Source organism: Sminthopsis crassicaudata, chromosome 2 (genome assembly GCF_048593235.1).
Source record: "Sminthopsis crassicaudata isolate SCR6 chromosome 2, ASM4859323v1, whole genome shotgun sequence".
In the NCBI taxonomy this organism is placed as follows: domain Eukaryota; kingdom Metazoa; phylum Chordata; class Mammalia; order Dasyuromorphia; family Dasyuridae; genus Sminthopsis; species Sminthopsis crassicaudata.
Window position 1 is genome coordinate 47950960 of NC_133618.1, and position 15946 is coordinate 47966905.

The 15946-nt window shown below is 35.1% G+C and overlaps 1 protein-coding gene across 1 annotated transcript in view; it reads left to right on the plus strand.

The window, feature by feature from the left end:
- FANCA (FA complementation group A) overlaps positions 1–15946 on the plus strand; it is a 98183-nt gene that overhangs the window by 60065 nt on the left and 22172 nt on the right. The window contains exons 24-29 of the mRNA XM_074284706.1: positions 296–298; positions 978–1077; positions 2873–3060; positions 7632–7728; positions 12646–12822; positions 15836–15909. Coding sequence (XP_074140807.1) covers positions 296–298; positions 978–1077; positions 2873–3060; positions 7632–7728; positions 12646–12822; positions 15836–15909 — 639 coding nt within the window. The remainder of the gene's footprint in view (positions 1–295; positions 299–977; positions 1078–2872; positions 3061–7631; positions 7729–12645; positions 12823–15835; positions 15910–15946) is intronic.

Consider the following 15946-nt stretch of genomic DNA (forward strand, 5'->3'; position numbering starts at 1 on the left):
AATGAATATTTACAAGGATCCATTCCTAGATATTACTATTTTCTGGGATCTTACAACAGGATTCCTTGGAGCTAGCTTTCTCTGTGCCTCCCACTAGCACACTTTGTATTCACAGTTACATTTCAAAGTTTTGTGTGGGTGTCAGGATTACAATATTATCTGTGAAATAATGTTATCTTGATACATGGAATCTGCATTTAAGGAAACTGAGGCTTGTGAAGGTCACATAGCTAGTGTTTTTGGCAGGATTGAACACATCTTCCTGACTCCTAAGACCATGACTCTATCCATCAAGTTTGTAAGGCACCTTTTTTTCTTTTTCTTCTTCTTCTTCTTCTTCTTCTTCTTCTTTGTGTGTGTGTGTGTGTGTGTGTGTGTGTGTGTGTGTGTGTGTGTGTGTGTGTGGCTATTGGAGTTAAGTGACTTGCCCAGGGTCACACAGCTAAGATGTTTTAAGTGTCTTGAGGCTAGATTTGAATTCAAATCCTCCTCCTGATGTCAGAGCTGCTGCCACTGTACCATGTAGCCACCCTTGTTTGTAAGACATCTTAAGTGAAACCTCCCAGTCCTCCAGAAAATTAGATCATTCTTTACTATGCTTATTAATTGATGAAAGAACAATTCTGATTTAGGTTGCAAATTTCTCCTGAGGTAAGGAAAAGACAACTACTTTAAGTTCATCATGTCCATATTCATCTTTTCAGTCATCTTTTTCCAGAGTTTTTGTAGAGTATTTTTTCTAAGTTAAGCCTGTTGTAATCCCCTACTAATCTCATTACCATTTCTTAAGTTTGAATGCTAAATGATCCATTTCATTGAAGTATATTAATATCAATAGTCTTAGGTTAATAAGAGATCATTTTTAGCTGTCTTACACCTTTTGTAAGCTGTAGGTTAAGGTCATTCAAACAGCCATCAATGTAAATGATCCTTTTTTTTTTTTTTTTTTTTTTTTTTTAACATTTGTCTCTTTGCAGGCAAGGCTGCTGGCCATCACTGTTTGTGAAGATGATCTGTGGACACAGGCATCTCCTTCCTGCATTGTTTGCCAGATTCTACCAACTTATTTACCACCAGGTTAGTTTTCTGACGTAATATCAGGGTTACATTGCCCCACATCCCACAAAGTAACTATTAAACCCCAGATTCCTTGAGATGTACACTGAAAAACAAGCCCTTGCTACAAGCATGGAGAATTGACATTCACTGAGGGACTGTACTTTTGCAATGGGAGATGGTTAACAAAGGGCAGGTACTTCACCATCCCTAAGACCTACCTTTGTCTCAGCTTTTTTCTCCAAAAAGAAAGTGTCTTTATCCCTTTCATGATAAACTGTTCTTTTCTGCTTCACAGAATTAATTCACAGCTGATTAAAATTCATCCTGTTCACAACCTTCATCATTATATCAAGGATGATAAAATATAAATGTTATATCTGCTTTGAATGCAATGCCTAAGCTAGATACAAGGACAGTGGAAAAGAGAGTGGGTTTCCATTCCCACTCATATTCTTTTTTGATTGTGATTTACTTAATTAATAAACATTTATTAAGTGTCTCCTGTGAACCAGCACTGTACTAGATCAAGAATACAAAGAAAAACATACAATTTCCTATTCTCAAGGAATTTTCAGTGATGAGACTAAAAAAGACAGGCTAAGCCCAGGTTATTAAGGCCCTCCGCACTCAAAAGAGGAGTTTTTACTTTCTCCTAGAGGCAGTAGTGAGCCAGTGGAATTTAGAGAGGAGGATATATGTTTGGATGCGTCCTTAAAGAAAATCGGTGTAGCAGTCATGTAGATTGGATAGGGAGATTAAGAGGCCATTGCAGTAGTTGAAAAATATATGAAAGTTGATGAATGCCTGAATTAGGAGGTGGTTCTGTTAGTCAAGAGAGGGATTCAGATGAGAAAGATAATGGAAGTGGAAATGTGGAGTGAGAGGGAATGAAGAAGGGAGGATGATGATAAAATTATGAACTGAGAAACAATCACAGGGCTGTTGCCTTTGGCAGAGATAGGGGAGTTTGACAGGGAAAAGGAGTTGGGGGTAAAGATGAAAAGTTTGACTTGGATACTGTGAATGTGTGTGATGTCTCTGAGACATCAGTTTGAAACACCCTATAGACAGTAATGCAATATTGAGGTTCAGAAGAACTGGATTTTATATATATATATTTATATGTATATACATAAATTTATATGTAAATTACATAGAGAGAATTGGGAGTCATCTTTCAAACCATCTATGATTATTAAAATAATGAGAGTTGCTGGGGACCAAGAGCGAAAAAGAAGAGATGATCCAGGAGAGAGCTTTGGGGAATATCCACAATTAGGAAGTTTGACATAAATTATGAACTAGGTAAGGAGACTGAGAAAGAGGAATCAAGAGAGTAAAGGAGAGGTGATAGAGAATGCTGTCACATCAGCAGTGTCAGTGGGGTTAGAAGAGAGAAAAGACCAGAAAAGGTCAGGTTGGACAGTGAAAGAATTCGTGGCTTCTCTAGTTATTCTGTCAAAGCTCCTGGGTTTGTGGCCTCAGGTGAACTGGAAAAATAGATGAAAATCAGGCTTTCTTGCCAGATTACAGTCAGGATAGCTGATTTATTTGTAGGGTTAACATTTTCCTGAAACAGCTATAGAATATGAAAGATACTAGTTTGGAGAAAGTGATTGAAAGCAGATTTCTTTTTTTTTTTTTTTTTGGTTTGGTTGTTAATCCTCTAGAAGCATTAGCAGATTCCAGTCTCCAGGACAATCTGCTGTGGTTTGAATTCAGGTGGAATTGCATTGGGATAAATACCATATCTTTGAGTGGTATTTTAAATTAATTTTCTGTTCTTTTTATGATTTTTCTGTTTTGATTTTAGGGTGAATGCCTGTCTGACATTCATGTTTTAGGCCTAGCTGCCCTGGCAGTTCACCTAAATGAATCTAAGTCCTTGGTTCCAGAATTGGTTCTTGGAAGTTCTGCCCATGCAAAGACTCAGTTGGTCACAGAATTCTGGGAGAACCTTCTGTCATGTAGATCCCAGAAATCCTTTTCCATTTGCATAAGGTAAGATCTTTCCTTCATTTCTGCATCATAATAGCTGATAGCCAGCATTTATATAGCATTTTAAGCTATATAAATATATAAGCTATTTCCAAAGCTCTTTATATTTCTAACTTCCTTTGATCTTCATAATGACATCCCTGTGAGGTTAGTGCTCTTTTATTTATGTTTTACAGAAGAGGAATCTCAGGCTGAGTAATGTGAAGGGTATCATGAAGCTAGCGAGTGTCTGAGGCTGGATTCGGACTTAGGCCTTCCTCATTTCCTGGCTCCCTTGATGCCTAAATAATTTGCTTGACTGATTCAAAAGAATTGGTTAAAATTTATTGTACTTTAAATGATACTTAAAATGAATCTTCCTCTTACATTTCATAATGTTATTAGTCAAAAAATATTTGTAGTTCTTGGTTTTAAACCATTCTTCTAAACATTTTTGACAGAGCTGTTTATACAACCTTGAAATTGCTCTTGTATTTATAAGTTGCCCCAAAGTTAGTCTAGGAAACATAATCACTACCAAGAAGTTTCTAAAGCAGTTGCTGATCACATTCTATCCATTCCCAACCATATGTTACTTCCTCTTCTTCCCTTTCCCACTTCTCCTACTCTATTTTTTGTTCCTTCCTTTTGGGTCTTTCACCTACTAGTAGAGTCCTGTTAGTGGCAGGCCTGACACTAGCACCTTTTTGTTCAGGTTTGATTTGGGAACAAACGGAGAAACTCATAATTTACAAACGGAGGTTTACTTAGCCCTAACATAGCAGTGATGTGCAGCAAGGATACAGAGACATTTAGCTTGTAGAAATTGGTGACTCCTGTGGTCTTCCAATAACTACCAAAAGGGAGCGGCCCCAAACTCCATGTAGGAGGGAATTTGTGTGCCACAAGGTAACTAGGAAACTGCATTAGGGGCAGGGGACAATCAAGTCCTGGGACAGCTTTGTTGCCTTTTAGAAAAATTCATACCTATTGGGGACTGGGGATAGGGGCAAGATCCTGGTAGATGTTGGTCCTGTCACATTCCAATAATTATTGTCTGGCCTTGCTTGAAATCCTTAAAGCTAAAGCTACCCTCTTCTCTAGATATACCTCTCAGCCTGACACGATCACTCACCTCCTCCCCTACCCCAGACATTTTATTGGAGCTTAGGGAAGCTGAATGAAGGGAAGTTGTTCATTTGATATAATGCTTCCTTGGGAAGTTCACATTGGAATCTTGAGAGACAAAGGAGTAGTAACAGAGAAGGAAGATGAGAAGGCAGGAAAAAAGAAGGGGGAAAAGTAGACTCATACACCATCGAAGTGACATTCTACTTTACTTATCTCTCTAGCGAAGGAAGAGAGAAACATTTTCTCCTCTCTTCTTTAGGGCTGACTTTGATTATTTTAACTAGATAGGTTTCAGTTTTGCATTGCAATGTAAACCATTTTCCTAGTTTTACTCACTTCAGTTTAGATCTGTGCATATATTTCCCCTTGCTTCATTATATTATTTTTCATATTATTTTATTATATAGCAGTAATATCTCATCACCTTCATGTTTCAAAATTTGGCTATTCTTTGGTTAATGAGCAAAGGTCCCCTTTTTAATATTGATATCCTTTTGTGCACATATGAAAATTATTTATGTCAACTAAATCATTTCTTCCTGACTCTACTGTAGTTCTAGAAAGGGGCTGTACTGTATAGTACTATTTGCTAATAACAGCTAAAAATGAGTTTAAATATCTTTTCTGTAGTTAGTCTTTTTATTTTATTTTTCAGTGATTTCTGAAATGTTTTATAATTCATATTGGTACACATTAATTTACATTGTTATTAGTCCACTTGTGTAAAAACTAAAAAATTATCATGTCATCTGCATGTTAACAAAGCTTTATGTGGGGTAAAGATGACAATAATAGCATTTGTTATGGCTCTATCTTCTTGCTCAGGTATTCTTTTCAGACAAAAATCAGATGTTTGTCTGATCTGAAAGTTTTTCACATTCTCTTGCACTCAGTATTTTAATTTGTTATTTCATCAATTTAATGGGAGGTATTAATCCAAATAGGCATTCTTTCTTGTGCTATGGGAACAAGGAGTAATCTGCCTGGATACATTGAAGTTCCAGGGACTGTGAGAAATCCCTTCTCCCCTTGTAAACCGTAAAGATTGTGTTTGAATGAAAATTTATGTGTGTGTGTGTGTGTGTGTGTGTGTGTGTGTGTGTGTGTGTGTGTGTGTGTGTGTGTGTAAATATATATATATATATCATGAGCATCTGCCCCTTCCCAGATTAGAGAAGGAATAAGTATTCTTTCTATAAGTACCTTGTTAAAATCTAGGTTAAAATATAAGTCTAAACTTGTCGTCTCTCTAATTTTGCCTCCCTCCCTTCCTCCTTCCTTCCTTCCTTCCTTCTAATCTTTCTTTCTCCCAGTTATATGTAAAACAATTTTTTAACATTTATTTTTAAAACTTTGTGTTCCAAATTCTTTTCCTTCCTCCCTCCATTGAGAAGGCACATGTGAAATTATGCAAAACATTTGCATAAAAGTCTTGTTGTGAAAGAAAACATCATAGATCTTTCTCCAAAAAACAACAACAACAACAAAAACTCTCAAGAAAAAAAAATTATGCTTCAATCTATATATGCTTCAATCTGTATTCATACATAGTTCTTTCTTTGGGTGTGTATAACATTTTTCGAGATTTTCTTTTTCCTTTTTTTTTTTTTTTTTTTCTGAGGCTGGGGTTAAGTGACTTGCCCAGGGTCACACAGCTAGGAAGTGTTAAGGGTCTGAAACCAGATTTGAACTCTGGTCCTCCTGAATTCAAGGCTGGTGCTCTATCCACTGCACCACCTAGCTGCCCCTAACATTTTTAATCATAAGTCCTTCAAAGTAGTCCTGGATCACTGTATTGCTAAGAATGGCAATATCATCCCACATCAGCAGGTTATTTTTTAAAAAATTATTATTAAAATTTTTTATTTTCAAAACATCTGCATGGATAATTTTTTGACATTAACCCTTGCGTAGCCTTGTGTTCCAAATTTTCCCCTCCTTCCCCCCCCACTCACTTCCCAGATGGCAAATAATCCAATATATGTTAAATCAAATATATGATTACATATTTATATAGTTACCTTGTTGCACAAGAAAAATCAGATCAAAAAGGAAAAAAAATGAGAAAGAACACAAGCAAACAATAACAAAAGAGTAAAAATGCTATGGTGTGATCCACACTCAGTTCCCACAGTCCTCTCTCTGGGTGCAGATGGCTCTCTTCATCACAAGATCATTGGAACTGGCCTCAGTCATCTATTGTTGAAAAGAGCCATATCCATCAGAATTCATTATCTTATAATCTTGTTGCTATGTACAATGTTCTCTTGATTCTACTCACTTCACTTAGCATCAGTTCATATAAGTCTCTCCAGACATCTCTAAAATCATCCTGCTGATCATTTCTTATACAACAATAATACTCCATAACATCCATTCTCTATAACTTATTCTGCCATTCTCTACCTGATGGGCATCTACTCAGTTTTCAATTTCTTGCCACTACAAAAAGGGCTATCAAAAACATTTTCAGCATATTATTCTTAAACTACTATCTTGAGCTACTTTTCATTTCTTTTCATCCTAAAATAATTCACTTAATGCTTTCTTTATTCACTCTGTCCACTTCCACCAATAAACCTCTACTTTGCCTGTGTCTGTATTGCCCTCCCTTACTGAAACAACTCCTATAATTCTTTCTTTTCCATGATAATTGGAAAAGAGAAGACAATTCTTTTTTGATTTCAATCCCATCTAAATATAATTTCTTTTTCACAAATACTGCTCATAAGAACGCACCCCAGTCTTGTACTATATCTATACATAGTATATTTTCTGTGTTTATTTATAAGTTTTTAGGGACATTACTATTTTGTATAATTATTAGTACCTAATTTAGGTACTTGCCAGTTATATCTGATAATTATGGTGGTGAGTCCTGTAGTGTACTGATGTTGATATTCTGTGTCTTTTTTCCTTGGATTATGCCTTACAAAAGAATATACAACAATAACAAGTGCTGCAACATCATAATAGTAAGAGCAATAATTATAATTTCTAGCATTTATATTGAGCTTTAAAATTTGCAAAAAAAAAATTCTCTCATTTGATCCTCACAAGATCCTGCGAGGTAGGTAATATTATCCCCATTTTGTAGATGAGAATACTGAGACTAATAGAGATTGATTGATTTTCTCTGGGCCATATAGCTAGTATCTGAAGCAGTTTTTCCTTGACTTCAAGCCCAACAAACATTTATAAAGTTCTAGAGATGGAAAGAAAGGTAAAAGACAATTCCTGAAAGTTCACATTCTGATGAGGGAGACAATACATAAATAGCTATGTGCAAATTATAGATAGGATAGATTGGCTTCCAGTATTGGTTAATCTTATTCTTTATAAAACATAATATAATTTTGGATCATCTTCATAGAACTGACATTTTCAGATCCAGTTAATGAATTTACTTGGCTGACTGATTTTATATAAAGTTCTGTGATATCCTTTCTGTTTTTCCATTTCAGGTTTTGTGTTGCGGCAATTTCTTATACTTTGTGCAAATTTTCCTCCCATTCATATGATGTTTTGTGTGACTGTTTACCTGCAGGCCTCGTTAAAAAGGTAGATATATTTTTCTTCCTATTTTACTTAACATTGTACTCTAACCACTTAACTTTAGTGTGTATTTCCAGCCTAGAGGCAAAGGTCCCTTGTTGCTTTAGCTTTTTTAGCTAATGTATGACACTCTTATTACATTATTTATCAGAGCTTTTTCATCAAAGCTGTTGCAGCTGTCTGCCCAGGTGGACACAAAGGAAGCAGTGTGAGGTATAATCATTGTGGTATTTTCCATCTTCTCTGATTGTATAAATATATAAATGTCAGATGGTTATACTCCTCATGTGTACCATTTTAAGAAAACCAGCAACATTTACAAAATATATATATTAATGAATGATTGTCAGGTCAGAAAAAGATCCTTACCTTTACCTAAAAGATTTCAGATTGAGGGGAGCCATGATGGTGAATTAGAAGCAACCTAGCTGAACTCCCTCAACATTACCCTCCAAACAATTTAAAAATAACACCTCAAACCAAATTGTATAAACCCAACAAAATGTCAGAGTGAGATATTTTTCCAGCCTAAAAAACTTAAGAGATTGGTAGGAGAAGTTTGTGGCACAGGGATGGAGACCCGTCTTGAGCCCACAGCCACAGTAGCAACTTTAGGAGCTCCAGTTCAGAGAGAGTAAGAGGGCATTACAGGGAATCATTTGCTGGCCTTAGATATAGCTAGTGTTGCATCTCTATTGCCCATATGCAGTTGTGGGTTGGCAGTTCTAAGGAGAAGAGTTTCATTGGGGGTTGTTCTCAAGAACAGGGCATTGGTTTCAGAAACAAGGCAAACGGAAGCATTAGGGGTTTTGGCTGCTGGGGACTATGGGCCTTTCTGGATAAAAAGTGCAGATCAGGAGAGCAGGGATCCCACCTCTCTTTTGATCACATCACCTTGAAAACAAAACTTTCTGTTTCCCAGAACTACCTTTGAAAATAGCACCATGAAAAAAAGTCTGAAAATAGTACTTTCTTGCCCCTAGGTGAACAGTGCACAACTTTTAGAAATAGGCTAGAAAAACAAGCAAACATCAAAAAGAGAAGTTGACCTTTAATAAAAAGCCATGAAAGTGGCAGAGAAGACCAAGACAAACTCAGAATAAGACAACAGTTTTTAAACAGCTACAAAGAAAGCCTTAAAGAAAAGTATTCACTGGACCCAAGCCCAGTAAAATTTCCTGTAAGAGGTAAAGAGATCAGAGTGATAGAGGAAAAATTAGAAAAAGAAAAGAGAGGAATGCAAGAAAATTATGAAAATAGAATGAAAATAAAATTCAGCTTGATTAAAAAAAGGTACCAAAAATACTGAAGGAAATGAGATTTTAAAAAACAGAACTGGCCTAATGGTAAAAGGAGCATAAAAATTCACTGAAGAAAAGAATTCCTTAAAAACTTATATAGGCTCCATGGGAAAAGAAAATAATTCCATATAAGTTAGAATTGGGCAAATGGAAGCTAGTGACTCCATGAGACATCAAGAAACAATAAAGTCAAAAGAATAAAAAAAAAAAGGAAGGAAACATTAAATGTCTCATCAGAAAAACAGTTATCCTAGAAAATAGACCAAGGGGAGATAATTTTAGAATTATTGGACTACCTAAAAGTCATGATCAAAGAAAGAACCTATAAGTTATATGTCAAGTAATTATCAAGGAAAACTGCCCTGATAGCCTAGAAGCAGAAATTAAAATAGAAATCGGAAAAAAAAAATCAATCAATCACCTCCTGAAAGAGATACAAAAATGAAAACTCACAAGAATATTATAGCCAAATTCCAGACTTCCAAGACAGAAAACATTTCATGTAGCTAGAAAGAAACAATTCATATATTATGGAGCCACAATTATAATCACACAAGATTTAATGGCTTCTATGTTAAAGGAACAGAGGACTTGGAATACAGTACTCTAGAAAGCAAAGGATCTGGGATTACAATCAAGAGTAACTTTTCCAGCAAAAAAAGTATAATTCTTGGAGAGTAGATCTTTAATGAAATAGACAACTTTCAAGCATTCCTGATGAAAAGATCAGAGTTGAATAGAAAATTTAATGTCCAAACATAAGACTAAATAAAGTTATAAAAAGACATGAAAGAGTAATCATAAGGGCCTCAATAAAGTTAAACTGTTTCATTCCTATATGGGAAGATGTTATGTATAATTCCTAAAAACTTTGTCATTTTTAGAATCTAAGAAGAAATCTATATGGACAGAGAGCATGGATAAGAGTTGATCATATTGGAATAACAAATCTCCTTTACCCCTCCAAAAAAGGGTGGAGAAGAGGGAATGCATTGGAAGGAGAGGGAAGGAGAGGTAGAAAGAGGAAACTTTTTTCTCACATAAAAGATGTGAGTAAGAAAGAACTTTTATAGTAGGGAAAAATGGGGATGTGGCAGGAAATTCTTGAACAATAAGAATTGGTTCAAAGAGGAATATATGTGTGTGTGTGTGTGTGTGTGTGTGTGTGTGTGTGTGTATACACACAGAGTTAGAGATAGAAATATAACTTACCTAATAAGGAAATGGTAGGGGAAAGGGATCAGAGAGAGTGATTAAAAAGGGTGGGGTGGGGCAGCTAGTTGGTACAGTGGGTGAAGCACCAGCCCTATTCAAATCTGGCCTCAGAAACTTAACATTTCTTGGCTGTGTGACCCTGGGCAAATCACTTGACCCCAATTATCTCAGCAAATAATAATAATAATAAAAGGGGGGGCAAATTAAGAGAGTCATTAGTTTTAGAAACAAAAAATTTGAGGAAAGAAGGGATAAAAGAGAGAAGCAGCAAAAGAAAATGGGATAGAAGGAAAAATAATCGTAACTGTGGATGTGAGTGGTATGGGCTCACTCATAAAATGGAAACAGGAGAATGGATTAGAAACTAGAGTCCAACAATATGTTGTTTACAAAAGATACTCTTGGGGAAAAACCACACAGAATCTAATGTGCTTCGAGTAAAAAAGAAAAGAGAGATAATTATGATGTCAGATAAAGCAAATGCAAAAGTAAGCCTAATTAAAAGGGATAATCAGGTAAATTTTTCTAAAAGGTAATAAATGAAATAATATAAAAATTTTTTACTAAAAGGTTCTCTAATAAAGGCTTCATTTCTCAAATATATATTGAATATAGAATTGAGTCAATTTTATAAAAATAAGCCATTCCCCAATTAATAAATGGTGAAAGGATATAAATAGGCAATTTTTAGAAAAAGAAATCAAAGCTACTATAGTTATATGAAAAAATACTCTGAATCATTAAATTAGAGAAAAGCAAAATGCCTCACTCCTATCAGAAATGGCAAATAGTAGAGGGGATGAGAGAAAAATATGTACACTAATAAACTGTTGGTGGAGTAGTGAACTACCCTAGAAATAATAAACTAGTTCTGGAGAATAATATGGAACCTAAACCTAAAGGACTACAAAACTTTGATGAGGTCTATATCCCCAAAAAAATGAAGGAAAAAAAGACCTATTACAAAATACTCATATCAGCTTTCTTCGTGGTGGTAAAGAATTCAAAATAGAGAGGATACTCATCAGGAATTACGGAACAAATTGTGGTATATGATTGTGATAGAATATTATTTAGTACTGTGGGAAATGATGAAGGGAGTGGATTCAGAAAAACAAGACAAGACCAATAGATGAACTGATGCTAAGTGAACTGAGAAGAACTGGAAGATGATTGTGTGACGTGACAGCACTGTTATAATGATAATCAATTGTGGAAAAACCTGAGACTTAAAATATGCTATCCATCTCCAAAGAGAAAACTGATGAATTTTGCAAATTAAAATAAAATTTTCTCTACTTACTTTTCTAAATATGATTAATATGATGTTTGGCATGATTTCACATGTATAATTGATATGTTATTTGCCTTTTGAAGGGTATCAAAAGTAGAAAATTGGGAACTCAGACTTAGAAATAAAATAAATAATAAAATAGTTATTTTGGGGAAAATATTAAATGACTTTTAAAAAATTAAGTGCCACTTTCAATAGGGAGTTATTGTACATTTATTTTTGAGACTTAGTCAGCAAAAGGGCACATAAACTTAAAGCTCTTGGAAGTCTTAAAAATCACTCAGAAATTACACTAAGTAACTTTGAAACTATAATGTAAATTAATGAGTAAATAATTCACTTTACAAAATGTTCTTCCCTATTGTTTGTAATAGATTTGCAAATCCCATATTTCCTATTTTCCATGTTATAATCCTAGGTTTTAACAGTTTAGTGCCTGTTGCTCCATTTTTCTGGGACACAAAAAGAACTGAAAGGAAGGATCCAGAATAGGAACCCCTTGCAAAATGTAACTATTCTTCAGTGTTTGTTTGGCACAATATAATTCTTACTTAATAATATGTAACTCTTATTTAACTTGGTCAGAAACATCATATGTTTAGCAAAGCCTGATTACTTTGACGTCTTTTATTAAAAATAGTTTTTTATATATTCTTGGACCAGCCCTTGCAAGTGGAAGTGCAGTACATAAAACTTATTTTGCTCTTTAACACAAAATATTTATTTGAGAATGTTTTATATTACTTTTCAAAAAGTTTAAAAAGAAGCTCTATTTGATGGTCATAAGATTAATGTGGGTTGTTTCAATCGAATCTTCTGCCCAGAGCCACAAATTGAATCATTGGTGAATGGATGATTAGAAAATAAAATTTTTCCATTCAATTTATTTATCAACCTTTGAAAAAACTGACCCAATCCCTCTGAATTTGCTCATGCAAAAAGAGAAGAGAGGTGCTTGCCCTCAAGAAACTTACATTCTAATGGAAGAAGTTAGTATACTAGTGGTTTGGGAAATTAGAGAATGGTGAATGGGGCCATAGGTCCATCAAACTTTTATAATTCAATTTCTGAATTCTAAAATTTGTTTACTGAAATAACTTACATTTATTTCAGGTTCAATTTGTTGTGCTTAGAATGTACTTGGAAGCTCGAGGAACTATTTGTCAAGAAGATGATGTAGATCTACCTTGGCAGAACTTGTCTTCTTCCTCTATAGATTGGAAAAAAGCTGCTCTCTGTTTGTGGAAACAAAAAAACTTCCAAAAACTTTTGAAGGAGAAACAATTTCAAGTAAGGCTTATGACTGTACCTTTTGTTCTCCCAAACTCAATGTTTATTTACATGTGTTTCATTTTAAGATTTTCTAATTTTCTAAATGCAAGGATATATTAACTTGGTAGGAACTCACTAGAAATATATTGCATGTATTTGAGTTCCTGCTACTAATAATGTCTTAATGTCTTTAAAAGAATAATCCTATGGAATCTATAAGATGAGCATTAGTCCCATCCCCTTTTTCTACTAATTTAAAAGAGGTTTTCTTGAATCTTTTTTTGTTGAGATTACACAATTGGCATGTATAGGAGGCTTAAAGGAAATGAAGCAGTTGGTCTATTTAAAAGGCATCAATAAATTTTGCCTTTTTAAAAGTTTCCATGAGAAGATTGTTGTAGACAGAGTTTGAGGATATATACTATAGACAGACATTTGGAGAGATTTGACTTGAACAGACTTAGAGAACATTGAAGGCAAAAGGAGAAGGGAATAGCAGAGCATATGATGAATTGATAATATCATGGGGAAAAGGAACATGAACCTAGACTTTGAGAGATTGTGGAGGATAAAAGGTCCTGGCATGTACATGGGATCCCAAAGAGTCAGACAGAATTGAGCATCAAAAATAAAAGAATAGACATTGTTCATGTGAAAGATGGTTATGATTGGTTTCTTTTTATACTGCTGAATGAAGTCTTCCTAGTCAGCTATGGATTGTTATAAGTAGACTCTTATGTAAGACTTAACATGGGGACTATAGAGAAGGAAGAGAAAAAACTGAAATCGAATTAACAAGCAATTATTAAGTGCCTGCATATGCCAGGCACTTTGAAAAACACTGGAGACTATTCCTTCAAGGAGCTCATGTCATACTATTAGGAGACAACATGTATAGAAATGTGTGCAAAAAAGATATGTAGATATAAAGATAAAATTGGGGTGATTTCAGGTTGAGGTGGACTGGGATTGACTAAAATCCCAGAGATTTTAACTGAGGGTTGAAGACAGGAGACAAAGGTGAGAATATTGCCTCAGATGTGGAGGACAACTAGAGAAAATGCATAGAATTAGCCAAGTATGGTGACACTCACTTCTAAACCCTGCTACTAAAAGTAAATTGGATTTGAATGAGGGAAGGCTATGCAAGATCACCAGCCTCACTTTCTCCTCTAGAGCCTTCTGGATCCAATGGCCAGATGTAGATCATGATGACTGGAAACTGATGTAATAGGAGATCTTGGCCTTTTTAGGCTAAGGTCTTCTACAGGCCTCAATCTGACTTAGGCAGCTGCCCATTCAGTGACTAAAGCTGAGAAAAGAAATGAGGGAAAGAATTATCTTTTTTTACTGAGTCAAAAAAAAAAAATTGATTTGCATGTTATACAAATTATCTCCCTGATGTCATGGTTGTCTGTGGAAATCAAGGATGAACAACTTTTATGTATAAGAGCTTCCCTACTGAGAACCAAGCAACAGAAAACCTTCCTCCTTCTGTATCTTGGGGTTCACAGGCTAGATTTCTTAAGGACCGTGTTTTAAATCCAATTCACTTTGGCTTTCAGTGATTGGACAGTAAAAGTCCAATCCCACTTAGTCTTTGTTTTGACTAATTCATAGTGAACATAATAAGTAGCAATTATTGCTGTTTTGGTGAGTAACCCTGAGGGTCTTTCTCTCCCAAATTGATCAAATCGATTCTTTTTTTTTTTTTTAGATTCAGTATATATCAATAATAACAAAGAAGGGTTAGGATGTTGGACCATTTAGACTCTGGAATTTTGAGCAATAATAGAGAGCTTTGAAAGAGTAACAGTTTTGAGGGAAAGATATTTAGTTCTGTTTTGTTCATGTTGAATTTAAAATGTCCATGAGCTATCCAGTTTGAAATGCCAAATAAGTATCCACACTAAATTCATTACCAGTCTGGAAAACTACTAGGAGAAGGTACCTACCAGGTGGCATAAGAAGGGATAAATTGGCTTGTTCAGAAACAGAGCAAGTCCAAACTACTATATTATCAGCCTAGGGCTTAGACTTCGAGCCAAGAGCTAGAAGGAGGGAAAGAGAGAAAGAATGAGACAGGAAGGAAGGGAGGGAGAAAGAGAGAGAATGTGACAGGAAGAAGATAGAAAAAAAGAGGGGGGAGAGGGAATGCATAGATTATAGAGGTGGAGTGTTTTTGTTTGAGGAACAGCTGGTACCATAGAATACTGGATCATAAATTACATGGAGGCCAGTGAAGACTATAAGAAAGGCAGGAAGGGGCCAAGTTATAAAAAGTTTTAAAATCCAAACAAAAAAATTTATATTTGTTCTTGTAGGCATTAGGGAGCTATTGGAGTTGCTTTGTGCCTTAGGCAGAGCCTTGAGGGACACCTTGGTCATCTTGTCAAGGCTGGATAAAGATCCCTCAGAGTTGACTGAGAAAAATTTAATCAAACAAGTTGGAAAAGACCCAAAAGAGAAACAGCACGAAAAACTAACCTATTGAGGGTATTCAAGAACAGTAGGTGATTAATCATGTCAAAGATGAAGGATGAGGATTAAGAAACTGAGCAACTCGGGAATCTTTGGTAACTTTGGAGAGAACAGTTTGAGTGAAATGACTGAAGAGAGAAGAAAAAATTTGGGGGGAAAAATAGTAGAAGTACTTTCTCAAGGAGTTTATCCATGAAAAGGAGAAAGTTTGATAGCAAATATGTCTCAAACAATGAAGTAAGGCAGAAGGGAGACAACCAATAGAGAGAGAGAGATTGAAGGATTCATTATTAATGAGGGAGTAAAAGTAATAAAGGGGCATCTAGCTGGCACAATGGATAGAGAGCCAGCCCTGAAGTCAGGAGAACCTGAGTTCAAATCTGGTATCAGTCACTTAATACTTCTTAGCTGTGTGACTCTGGGCAAGTCACTTAACCCCAATTGCCTCAGTAAAGGAAAAAAAAAAAAAAGTGATAAGAAGGCAAACTGCTTTTAGCAATATTATTTGTTGTTTTGATCTTTTAATTTAAAATTCTTTCCCCCTTTTCAGTTAACTTACAGAGATTGGCTGCTATTTGAGATGGAAGTAAAACCTGACAATGATATTATTTCAGATTCAGAAAGGTAAATAAATATATTATTGTCCCAGGAATCGAGAGTT